Raw genomic sequence first — 13,192 nt, forward strand, 5'->3', positions numbered from 1 at the left:
CGCATCAACTTCTCAAATTCCTCCATGACTGCCTGTACTTGACCCAAGTAAGTAAACATATCCAATTCCTGCTTCTTTAAGTTTTTCATCCGTGATATCACATCATAAAAGCGAGATATGTCATTAGTGTATAAGGTGCGTGCCTTTGCCCAAACCAAATAACATGTCTAGAATGGACGAAACAAGGGCATCAACTTGGATTCAATAGATCGCCACAAGATACTATATAACTGAGCATCGATTTTTTCCCCAAGTGCTATTGCCTTTTCATCTCCATCGCTAGACTGTTTGATTAGATGATCTTGAACACTTTGACCTCTACACCATAACTCGACAGATGAAGCCCAAACTAAGTAGTTTGAACCTCCCATTAAAGGTTCCGAGGTAATAATATCACTAGAGCTTCCATAACTCATGTTTCTAGACCCAAAAGCATCAAATCCCAAAGACATTATTGCAAATTATTACCAAATAAGAGAAAAAATCAACTGTAATCCACTGAAACAGTGTATGGAAACACAGAAACATAATATTGAAATACTGCAGCTGCCGGAATCTACTGTAGATGTCGGAATAGTACTGTAGCAGCCGAAAAAAACTCAAAGTTGTCGGAATGAAATGAAAACAGTAGGGGTAGGAGAGTAATGTGTTGAAGGTCACACAAGTGACATATGCCATGTGAATCCTGAATCCATCTACTACGCGGGCAACAAGAAAGAGGGCTGATGAATCAAAATGCTCAATATGGTAACACATACAATCCGAACTGGAAGAATCATCCTAACTTTTCTTGGGGTGGAAATCAGAATATCAGGCCTCAAGCGAATTAAAATCATCCACCTCAACCTCCACAGCAAGCAAAAGAGAGTTTGACTAACATGATGAAAAATCTCTTGATAGACAATCAGAAAGTTATGGCTGAGAATCAACAAGTTTGGTCTAAGAATCAACAATTGCGCACAGAGTTTAGAAATCTAGAGAGGCAGTTTGGGCAAATGGCTAACAATCAAAATACTAGACCCGTTGGAGCTCTTCCAAGTGATACAAAGAAAAATCCTCAAGTTAATGCAGTGACGTTCAGAAATGGGAGAGAGTTGGTAGAAGTTCCTAAGAAGAAAAAGGAGTAGTTTGGGCTCGAAGAAGAAAGAGTGCCAAAACCTGTAGAGGTAGATGAGAGAAACAAAACAGAGTCTGAGCAAATATCATAGAGGGTGCCACCCCCTTTTCCTCAAATATTGAGAAAGAAGAATGAAGACTACATGTTTCAGAAATTCCTAGATATGCTGAAGCAGATACACTTGAACATCCCTTTGGTGGACATGCTTCGTGAGGTCCCAAAATATGTGAAATATATTAAGGACATAGTGGCAAATAAAAGAAGGTTAACTAAGTTTGATACTGTTGCACTTACTGAGGAGTGCACTTCTAGGATTCAACATAAGCTTCCACAAAAGCTTAAGGATCCGGGTAGTTTTACCATCCCCGTGAGGATTGGTGAATTTGATGTGGGTAGAGCCTTGTGTGATTTGGGTGCAAGTATCAATCTGATGCCGTTGTTAGTGTTCAAAAAATTGGGGTTAGGAGCTCCGAGACCCACCTCGGTGCTTCTACAGTTAGCTGACATATCTTGTGTTTATCCTGAGGGGGTAATTGAGGACGTCTTGCTGCAGATTGGGAAGTTTATTTTCCCTGCAGATTTTATCATCCTGGACTACGAGGCTGATGAGTTAGTTCCTATCATCTTGGGACGAACTCTTTTGGCCACTAGAGATGCCATTATCAAAGTCCGAGAAGGTAAGATGATCCTAAGGGTGGACAATGAAGAAACAGTCTTCAATGTATATCGAGCCATTCAGTTACCTCGTCATCACAAGGATCTGGCCATGATTTCGGTGGTGGAGATAAATGAACTAGCCATAGAGCCAAGTGCGTTTAAAGAAGATGCACTAGAAAAGGCATTGATGTTGTTCAATCACTTGTAACTTGAAGAAGAGGTCAAGGAGATGTTATAAATTCTGGATGCATCTTGCGAATACATAAGAGAAAGATCCCAATTTGAGCCTCTGGATAGGCCAATTGGCCTACCTCCTAAACCCTCAGTCGAGGAGGCCCTAAAATTAAAACTTATGTTATCTCCCGAACATTTTGTTAAGATGTTGTGCATATTATAGTCGAGTCGTGAGCTCCTTATTGTGGAAAATAATATTATTGTTGATTTCTGTAACTAGTTGTAATATTTTAGCACTTGGGGTGAAAATTATGATATGTTGTGATATTTGAGCACTTGTAGTGAAATTTGTGAATGATGTGATAATTGAGCACTTGAGGTGCAAATTGTGATATGTTGTGATATTTGAGTACTTGTAGTTCAATGTATGAATGATGTGATAATTGAGCACTTGAGGTGTAATTTGTGATATGTTGTGATATTTGAGCACTTGTAGTGCCCCTGTTGATGGACATTTACTTTTGGGACTACGAGGCGGTACCTCGGAAGATTCCCATGTCTTGCATATTTACTTTTGGTACTACGAGACTGTACCTCGGGAGATCCCCTTGTCTTGCATATTTACTTTTGGGACTACAAGGCGGTATCTCGGGAGATCCCCTGTTGAGCATTTACTTTTGGGACTACGAGGCGGTACCTCGGGAGATCCCCTGTTGAGCACTTACTTTTGGGATTACGAGACGGTACCTCGGGAGATCTCCTGTTTAGCATTTACTTTTGAGGACTACGAGGCGGTACCTCGGGAGATCCCTTGTTGAGCATTTACTTTTGGGACTACGAGACGGTATCTCGGGAGTGCCCTTTGTTGATATTTCTCTATGGTTGCACTTGTCTTTGGTTATTTTGTATTTCGTGATAGGTAAATCCTTGTGTTCTTCCGTGATATATTATTTGATTTTATTATGTGTTTGTATTCCTTGTTGTAATGTGTTGGCTTTGGCTCTTTGTACGAGACTCTGAGAATTTGAGTTTCTGGTATTTACTAGTTTTTAACGTTGAGTTATTTTGAATAAAAGAAATTGCTGCATGGTTTAATTCTTATAGGTTTACATTCAAATCAGCAACTATCGGGTGCTTCATTTTAATTGAAATATTATTTTCTTCACCCAAATGATTTCTAAATTAAATTCATTTTTTTGTTGATTTCTTACTTAATTTAAAAAATTTAAACTTACTTTATTGGAAATAAATTGATTATGTGGATCTTATATAAATTGATATTATTGGCACGTGAGTGGTCCATGCGGTTGTGATAGAAATATGGGCACGTGGTGCCGTGAAAATATGAAAGTGGACTGAGACCCGTTTTTTTATGATTATGAAATGAGGTGTCACGTAGTGACTTTTATTTGAAAGATATTTATTTGAAAGGATTACATTCTAAAGATTTTTATTTGAAAAATGTATAGGTGAAAGAATTATATTTGAAGGATTTGATTACTTGGTTGTACTTATGTTCCTTAATCGTTTGAGTAATATTTATGGTGTTCTTGTTGCCTTGTTATTTATATCGCTGGTTGATTTTTGTTGCTATCATTGCTAGTTGTTTTTCAGTACTATTGCATACTACTATATTGCATAGGTTATTTGACTAGTGAGTTTCTTGATTGTACCTCGTCACTACTCCACCGAGGTTAGTCTTGATACTTACTAAGAACTGACTGTGGTATACTCATACTACACTTCTGCATATTTTTGTGCAGAGCCAGGTACTGGGGATATTGGACTTGACCAGAGTTAGTGTGTTGATCGCAAGGATTCAAGGAAGAGCTGCTTGGTCGTTGCAGTCCCTTGGAGTCTTTCCATTTTATTGTACTGTTAATTATAATTCAAACATTATTGAGTATTCAATCCTTGAACTCATTCAGGTATTCAGTTAGAGTTCGTGACTCAGTATTACCAGTCTTGGGAGGTTGTATCATTATTTTCGCTGTTGGTTTCAGCACTTGTATTAGATTCTATTTTGTTTTTAAATGGCTTGAATTGTTATTATAATCGGCTTACTTAGTCTTAGAGACTAAGTGCCATCACGACTCATGTGGTGGGATTTTGGGTCTTGACAACTTATTATGTACTAATTTTAATAAAAATATTAAAATTTCATATTAAATACAAAACAACAACAACAACGACCTAGTAAAATCCCACAAGTGGGATTTGGAGAGAGTAGTGTGTACGCAGACCTTACCTCTACCCCGAGGGGGTAGAGAGGTTGTTTCCGATAGATCCTCATCTCAAGAAGACGAAAGGAGACAATATATCAGTATCATCAACAAAAATCATAGAAATAATAACAACATCACAAGAACCAGTAAATAGATGGAAACCAAAAGCAATAATCAGTAAATAAGGCTCGGCACTATAAAAACGGAAGAGTAGTGTGAATACAACATTGACCACTAGCAGTCTAAGACAAAATCCTATCAGACTAGACTCATACTGGTACGAGTTAGAAATATGCTAAACTACCTCTTAACCTACAACCTTAATGCTCGACCTCCACAACTTCCTATCGAGGGCCATGTCCTCGGAGATCTGAAGCCTCGCCATATCACGCCTGATCACCTCTCCCCAATATTTTTTAGGCCGCCTTATACCTCTCCTCGTACCCACCAACACCAACCGCTCGCACCTCCTTACCAGAGCATCTGGGCTTCTCCTCTGTATGTGCTCGAACCATCTAAGCCTCATTTCTCGTATCTTGTCATCCATGGGAGCCACACCCACCTTCTCTTGAATATTTTCATTCCTAATATTATCCATCCTAGTGTGCCTGCACACCCACCTCAACATCCTTATTTGCTACTTTCATCTTCTGGATATGTGAGTTCTTACCTGGTCAACACTAAGCCCCACACAACATGGCTGGTCTAACCACCGCTCTATAAAACTTACCTTTGAGTATGTGGCACTTTCTTGTCACACAGGACTCCAAATGCTAACCTCCATTTCATCCTCCCCACCCCTATACGTTGTGTGATATCCTCATCGATCTCCCTGCCTTTGACCCCTAGTTCCTCGTACTGATGACCAAAAGTTGTAGTCTTAGCCTCTGTGACCGCCAGCTTTGCCTCCTTCCTAGCTGTTAAGCAATATGTATTACTGTAATAAATAATGAAACAATAAACTTTTTGAACCAGAAAAAAAAAAAAAAATGTCGAAATACTTTCTGGAAAAACAATTTCGGAATAAATCGAGCTCACGGAATGCATAGTGTGTCCTTAAAGAAATTATTCCTCTCAAGTACCCGAGGTGCTAAAAGATTATCCTCCTAGTATAGAACGATTTAACTCACTGGAGTGTTGGTACCAAAAACGTCGGGAAACAGCGAACCACTTGAAGGCTGTAAAGCACACTGGAATGTTTGTGTAGAAGAAAAAGAAGAAGATCAGAAAATTTCGCAAGGAAATATTCTAGGATTCAAAGCATATTTATAGACTTTTTGGCACTGTTTATGAAAAGGTTTGCAACCTTTCAGAAACAACCATAGTTGTTGGAACAGGTAGGAATATTTTTGTTTGAAATATTGCGGGAAAATAGAAAATAGATTTAAAATAATCTGGAAAAGAAAACGGACCGGACCGGGTCGCGTCGCGGGTCCTGGTTATTCCTGGTTGAATTTTCATTAATTAATTAAATAATTGAAAAAAAATTTGTCCAAAAAGATTAATCAATCAATCGATTTTTGACCAAATCTGAATCCGAATCCGAAGCCAAGTCGAGCGAGCGACGACGACGGCTCGAGGCTTACTTTCTTTCCAACCCATTTAACACCAAGAGAAGTGCTTTCTCAATATAATCACATTCACTTTTCTTTCCACCACTAACGAGGGGCACTTTGCTCTTTCCAAAGCAAAATGGAGCTCACGTTCCCTCCTTTTTCTTCCCTCCATTTCCCATACACCAATATTTAATCCCAACAATCCCCCACATGAATGGGGAATGGCTATAAGACAAAGGAATGCACGGACGAGTGTGCGTTTTACATGCAAGGATTAATTACATCTGGATAAGTAGGTTTCCCTTTGAACTTTCCGTAGTGAACTTATATCGGATATACTCGGTCAATCAGTAGATTTGATATCTTTGAATCGTCGAGCTTTGTTGTATACCTAGACAACATAAGTCACACAAGAACCCTTAACCATCTATGGTTCTCACGGTTATGTTCGTTTCAGCCATGAACACTGCCTGGTTTCATGAGTGCTTAGAGAATGGGCCTTTACTTTCATTCCCCTTGAAGAGGATTACACTTCACACTCACATAGGTGATATCTAAACGTGTAATTCTATAGACACACTATCTGGTCACATCCTGCCAGACTTAGCAAATCATTAAAAACTTTAAGCTTTATTGACTCATAAAAAAGCCTTAATGCTTTACCTCGATTTTTGAACATTGTCTTCATCACGAAAATGGGTTGAGTTATTTGACAATGTTGAACCGTCATTCATAACTTTGTTTGATCTCTTTGAACCTAGCTACCGCCATGATGACTTGTCCTAGGCCTTAACCCCATTCCCTTTGATGATCTTTCAACTGCCTCTCTAGATAGGCCTTTTGTAAGTGGATCTGACATGTTATCTCTTGACTTTATGTAGTCAATCATGATAAAACCACTAGAGAGTAGTTGTCTAACGGTATTGTGTCTCCGTTTTTCCCGTTATACATAACGCGCCTTGCCTTGCCTATTGCCGCTTGGCTATAACAATGTATACATATAGGTTCCAAAGGTTTGGGCCAAAATGGAATATCTTCCAAGAAATTTCGGAGTCATTTAGCTTCTTCACTGGCCTTATCTAAAGCTACAAATTCAGATTCTATTGTAGAACGGGCGATGCACTTTTGTTGGGATGATTTCCAAGACACTGCTCCATCCCCAATTGTGAAAACATATCCACTCGTGGATTTAACTTCGGATGATCCGGTGATCCAATTTGCATCACTATATCCCTCGATCACTAAGGGATATTTGTTATAATGCAAAGCGTAATTTTGGGTATGTTTCAGATACACCAAAACTCGTTTCATTTCCATCAAATGTATTTGATTGGGATTACTTGTAAACCGACTCAGTTTGCTAATAGCACATGTTATATCTGGTCGCGTATAATCCATGATATACATAAAACTTCCCAATACTCTTGCATGGTCCAATTGTGAGTCACTTTCACCTTCATTCTTTTGAAGTGCATAACTCACGTCAATTGGAGTCTTGGCAATTTTGAAATCCAAATACTTGAACTTGTCAAGTACCTTTTCAATGTAGTGAGACTGTGATAACGCTAGACCTTGTAGAGTCTTGTAAATTCAGATTCCTAAGATCACATCAGCAACTCCTAAGTCTTTCATGTTGAATTTGCTAGTCAACATGCGCTTAGTAGCATTTATATCTGCCATATTTTTGCTCATTATCAACATGTCATCAACATATAGACAAACACTGACTTTATGTCCTGGAGTGTTTTTAATATAAACACATTTGTCACACTCGTTGATTTTAAACCCACTTGCCAACATTGTTAGGTGAAATTTGGCATGCCATTATTTGGGTGCTTGTTTAAGTCCATAAAGAGACTTAACAAGTTTGCACACTTTCTTTTTTTTATCCAGAACCACAAACCCTCAGGTTGTTCCACGTAAATTTCTTCCTCCAATTCTGCATTTAAGAAAGTTGTTTTAACATCCATTTGATGGATTCCAAGACCGTATATGGCCGTCAGTGCCACTAACACCCTAAAAGATGTTATCCTCATTACTGGAGAGTAAGTGTCAAAGTAATCAAGACCTTCCTTTTGTCTATAACCTTTGACAACAAGTCTTGCCTTATATTAGTCAATAGTGCCATCAGCTTTTATTTTCCGTTTAAAGATCCATTTCAAACCTAAAGGCTTATTTCCTAGAGGAAGATCAACTAATTCCCATGTATGGTTATCTAAAATTGATTGAATCTCACTATTCACTGCCTCTTTCCAAAATGCTGAATCATAAGATGACATAGCTGCTTTAAAAGTTTGAGGCTCATTTTCAAATAAGAATGTCACAAAATCTGGTCCAAAGGAAGTAAATGTTCTTTGATGTTTTCTATGCCTTGGATCTTCTTCACTTGGAGTATTTTCCTTTGGTTCTTCCCGTGGTCATTTAGGTCTTTCACTTAGCGACTCACATTCAGTTTTATACGGATAGATGCTTTCAAAAAATTCAGCATTATCTGATTCAATTACCGTATTAACATGAATTTCGGGATTATCAGATTTATGAACCAAAAATCGACATGCTTTACTGTTTGTAGCATATCCAATAAAAACACAATCTACAGTTTTTGGTTCGATTTTAACCTTTTTGGGTAAAAGAACTTATACCTTTGCTAGACACCCCCACACTTTGAAATATTTCAAGTTGGGTTTTCTTTCTTTCCATTTTTCATATGGAATAGATTGCGTTTTGCTGTGGGGTACTCTGTTGAGTATTCAGTTAGCTGTAAGGATAGCTTCGCCCCACAAACTCTGCGGTAATCCGGAACTTATTAATAAAGAATTCATCATTTCCTTTAATGTCCGATTTTTCCTTTCCACAATTCCATTAGATTGAAGTGTGTAAGGGGAAGTAGTTTGATGGATAATTCTATATTCCGAACATATTTCTGCAAACGGAGATTCATATTCTCTGCCCCTATCACTTCTAATCATTTTGATATTTTTATTCAATTAATTCTCCACTTCAATTTTGTATTGCTTAAATGCTTCAATTGCTTCATCCTTACTATTGAGCAAATAAACATAACAATATCGAGTACAATCATCAATAAAAGTACTAAAATACTTTTTTCCACCTCGATATGGTGTCGATTTCATATCACAAATGTCGGTATGAATTAAGTCTAAAGGATTTGAATTCCTTTCAACAGACTTATAAGGATGTTTTACAAACTTAGATTCAATACATATTTGACATTTTGATTTATTACACTCGAATTTAGGAAATACTTCTAAATTAATTAACTTCCACAAGGTTTTGTAATTTACATGTCCTAAACGAATATGCCATAAATTATTTGACTCCAATAAATAAGAAGAAGTTGAAATTTTATTCATACCGTCAACAACCATTACATTTAGTTTGAAAAGGCTCTCTGTGAGGTAGCCCTTTCAAACATACATTTCATTCTTGCTTACAACAACTTTATCAGAAACAAATACACATTTGAATCCATTCTTAACAAGTAAAGAAGTAGAAACTAAATTCTTCCTAATAGTAGGAACATGAAGAACGTTGTTGAACGTTAACACCTTGTCGGAAGTCATCTTTAGGAATATCTTCCCATAACCTTCAATCTTGGATGTTGCAGTATTTCCCATGGAAAGCTCTTCTCTGGAACCAGCAATAGAGTAAGTCACAAATGCTTCTTTGACAACACAAACATGTCGAGTAGCTCTAGAGTCAATCCACCACTCCTTCGGATTTCCAACTAGGTTGCATTCTGAAAGCATTGCACACAGATCATCAATGCGATCATTTTTCTCCACTATGTTGGCATGTACCTTCTTCTTATCCTTTTTCGAGAGACGACAATTAGGGGCTTTGTGACCAGCTCTTCTACAATTGTAGCAGTTTCCCTTGAATTATTTTTTGTTCTACTACTTAGTTTGTTCAGAAGAACTCTTCCTCTTCTTACTTTTTGGAGTAGTCTCCGCAACGATATTAACTCCCATGATCGTTGAATTTCCACGAGACTTCTTCTCGATTGTTTTGTTGTCTTCCTCAATCTTGAGATGAATCACAAGATATTCCAACTTCATTTCTTTGCGCTTGTGCTTAAGATAGTTTTTGAAATCTCTCCACGAAGGAGGCAATATTTCAATCATTGCAGCCACTTGAAATGCTTCATTCACGACCATACCTTCAGCAATAAGGTCATGAAAAATAAGTTAAAGTTCTTGAACTTGGGTTCCAACGCTCTTGTTGTCTATCATTTTATAGTCTAGAAACTTGGCAACCACAAACTTCTTCAAGCATCATCTTCAGTCTTGTACTTCTTGTCGAGTGCGTCCCATAATTCTTTCGAGGTTTTCACAGCACTGTAGACATTGTACAAGTCATCCTCCAAAGCACTTAGGATGTAGATTTTGCAAAGAAAGTCTACCTGTTTCCACGCCTCAACAATCATAAACTTCTCATTGTCTGGCATGTCGGTGGAAGGCACTCAAAGGTCTTCATGGGTGAACTTCTGCATCCAAGTGTGGTAAGCCAGGAAAATACCCTTTGCTGCCATTCTTTGAAGTTGGCTCAGAAAATTTCCCTGATTTCTCGGCCGGTGGCAGAACAGTTCGGCTTGACGAGGCTATCGTCGTTGCCGCAACAGTCGCAGAAGAATTTTCATTATCGATTGCCATTTCTCACTATCAACAATAGAAGAGTACAATTAATGGCAAAAACAAAATAATAAACAGTACTGTAATGAAGGATAAATAGTACGTTTAATAAATAAAAATCAAAGATTTTATATACTATTTCACAATAAACGATGAAATTTTTATGTTTTCAAATCGTTTCTTAATTTTAATACTCCGATGAAATTTTTATATCTTCAAATCAGAATAGAAAAATTCAGAAGGAGTAGAAAACCACATAGGTTTTAATCTCCAAAAAACAAAATACAGAATACAATAAATAATTTTCTTAAGCTTGTTAAGCAATATGTATTACTGTAATAAATAATGAAACAATAAACTTTCTGAACTAGAAAAAACAGAAACAGAAAGTTAGCAACAACAGAATGTCGAAATAATTTCTGGAAAAATAATCTCGGAATAAATCGAGCCCACTGAATGCACGGTGTGTCGTTAAGAAAATTATTCTCCTCAAGTACCCGAGGTGTTGAAATATTATCCTCCAGGATAGAACGATTTAACTCACCAGAGTATTTGTACCAAAAACACCGGAAACAACGAACCACTCGAAGGCTGTAAAACACACTGGAATTTTTGTGCAGAAGAAGAAGAAGAAATCAAAAAATTTCGTAAGAAAAAATTATGGGTTCAAAGAATATTTATAGACTTTTTGGCATAGTTTCTGAAAAGGTTTGTAACCTTTCAGAAACAACCATAGCTATTGGAATAGGTAGGGATATTTCTGTTTGAAATATTGCGGGAAAGCAGAAAACATATTTAAAATAATTCAAGAAAGAAAACGGATCGGACCGAACCGGGTCGTGGGTCCTGGGTCCGATGAATAATTGAATTAAATAATTGAAAGAAATTTTGTCCAAAAAGATTAATCAATCAATCTTTGACCAAATCCGAATGTGAAGCCGAAGCCGAGCCAAGCGGACGATGGCGCGGGGCTTACTTTCTTTCCAACCCATTTAACACCAAGAGAAATGCTTTCTCAATATAAGCATATTCACTTTTTATCCACCACCAATGAGGGACACTTTGCTCTTTCTAAAGCAAAATGGAGCTCACTTCCCCTCATATTTCTTCCCTCTATTTCTCATTCACCAATCTTTACTCTCAACACTAGCTACCTATACCTCTCTCTGTTCTCTCTCCTCTCTTCCACTTTACCTTGGACCACTTCATTCCACCACTAGTCGCATTTGTGCCCGCCAAAGTAACCCTTCGAGTCGTCGACCATATATCGCTCGTGTCCCCACTACTCCTCCGGCTCTCACAAACGATAAACTCTCTTCCAATTCTTGAGCTTTATCCTTAGTTAAGGCTCTCCACCTGATCGTTGGTCGTCCTCGTGCAGTCCTCTTTTTTCTCTTCATCATGATACTGACGTCCATCGCCCAAAGCCTATGCTGCGTCACGAAGGTCTCACCCGGGATAAACTTGCAATCCTTACACAACCCTCTATCGCATCTCTTAAGGAAAAGATAGTCAATCTGAGTCTTCGCCAATGTACTCTGAAAAGTAACCAAATGCTCTTCCAAATACAAAAAAGAAGAAGAATTCAATTTATTTTTTTAATTAAAAATATACAAAAATAATAATTGTAACAATTATTAGTAGATTTATGACATATAACAAAAGAACTTCTCTGTTTAACCTTTGAACTAATTCAACACCATCCAATTAGAAAAATAATACAATAATATTCGTATTATGGATAATCACTAAATAAAAAAATTAAACTATTGTAGAACAAAAACTAATGTATAAAGAGGATAATAGATATAATGTGATTCTATCCACACTTTTAAATTTATTTGATAAAATTAAGTTAAATAAATAATACTCGAAAATATTATTGATAAATTTAAATATCGACATAATTTGAGAAAGTCATACATGATAAAGTCAAGTTAAATTTCAAAAGTAATAAAAAAATTATATTCATTGTATTATATTAAATTGGTAATTTAAAAATCATATGTAAATTTATTAATATTAAGTAATGGATAATACAATTAGATAAGTAAGGAACAAAAAAAGAAATAAACTAAAAATACGAGGTTTATAATTAGAATTATGATGAGAAAAGACGTACATATATACATAACTAAAATCATAATAAACAAATAATCATAAAGGAAGAATATTAAAAAAATCAAGTGATAGCGTAAAAATATATATACTAATTAAATTTCTCGTGTAGGAAATTTTAGTTAAAATAGAACTCATAATTTCATAATTAAAAATATAAAAATATAAAGATACTATTAGGATATTATATATAAGATAAGTATATTATATATAGCACAAGTTTTTTATAAAAATGATAAAAGACTTATCTCTTTATAGTTTATACTTTTGATGAATTCAAAATTATGATTTAGGAAAAAAAGTACATTATTTAAATTTTCAGCAAATATAAAATGAGAAAACTAATCAAATATTACAGTAGAAAAGAATGTACGAAAAGAGGGGAATAAAGATAATTTTATGATATTTATATTTTGAATTAATTAATAAATAAAAGATAAATAAAAATAATACTCAAGAAAATTATTGATAAATTTTGACAACCGAAGAATTTTGAACAGTATAACATAAGTTCAAAAAAAATAAAAATATTTCGAAAGTAAGAAAATTTATATCTATATTATATTAAAAGAGAAGTAATATCAAAATATTAAGCCAACGATAAATAGTCATATTAATAAAGTATAGTACTAAACAGTTGCTAATTTAATAATAATAAAGAATAAATAGGGAACAAATAGTTTATCAGCATCG

General features: G+C 36.0%; 1 protein-coding gene across 1 annotated transcript; it reads left to right on the top strand.

Moving 5' to 3' along the window:
• The first annotated feature begins 1,259 nt into the window (after window positions 1-1,259).
• Window positions 1,260-1,982, top strand: LOC142171740 (uncharacterized). Its single transcript, XM_075235436.1, has one exon. The coding sequence runs from the start codon at window positions 1,260-1,262 to the stop codon at window positions 1,980-1,982; it is 723 nt and encodes a 240-aa protein (XP_075091537.1).
• The last annotated feature ends 11,210 nt before the right edge of the window (window positions 1,983-13,192 follow it).

This window comes from Nicotiana tabacum, chromosome 17 (genome assembly GCF_000715075.1).
Source record: "Nicotiana tabacum cultivar K326 chromosome 17, ASM71507v2, whole genome shotgun sequence".
Lineage (NCBI taxonomy): Eukaryota > Viridiplantae > Streptophyta > Magnoliopsida > Solanales > Solanaceae > Nicotiana > Nicotiana tabacum.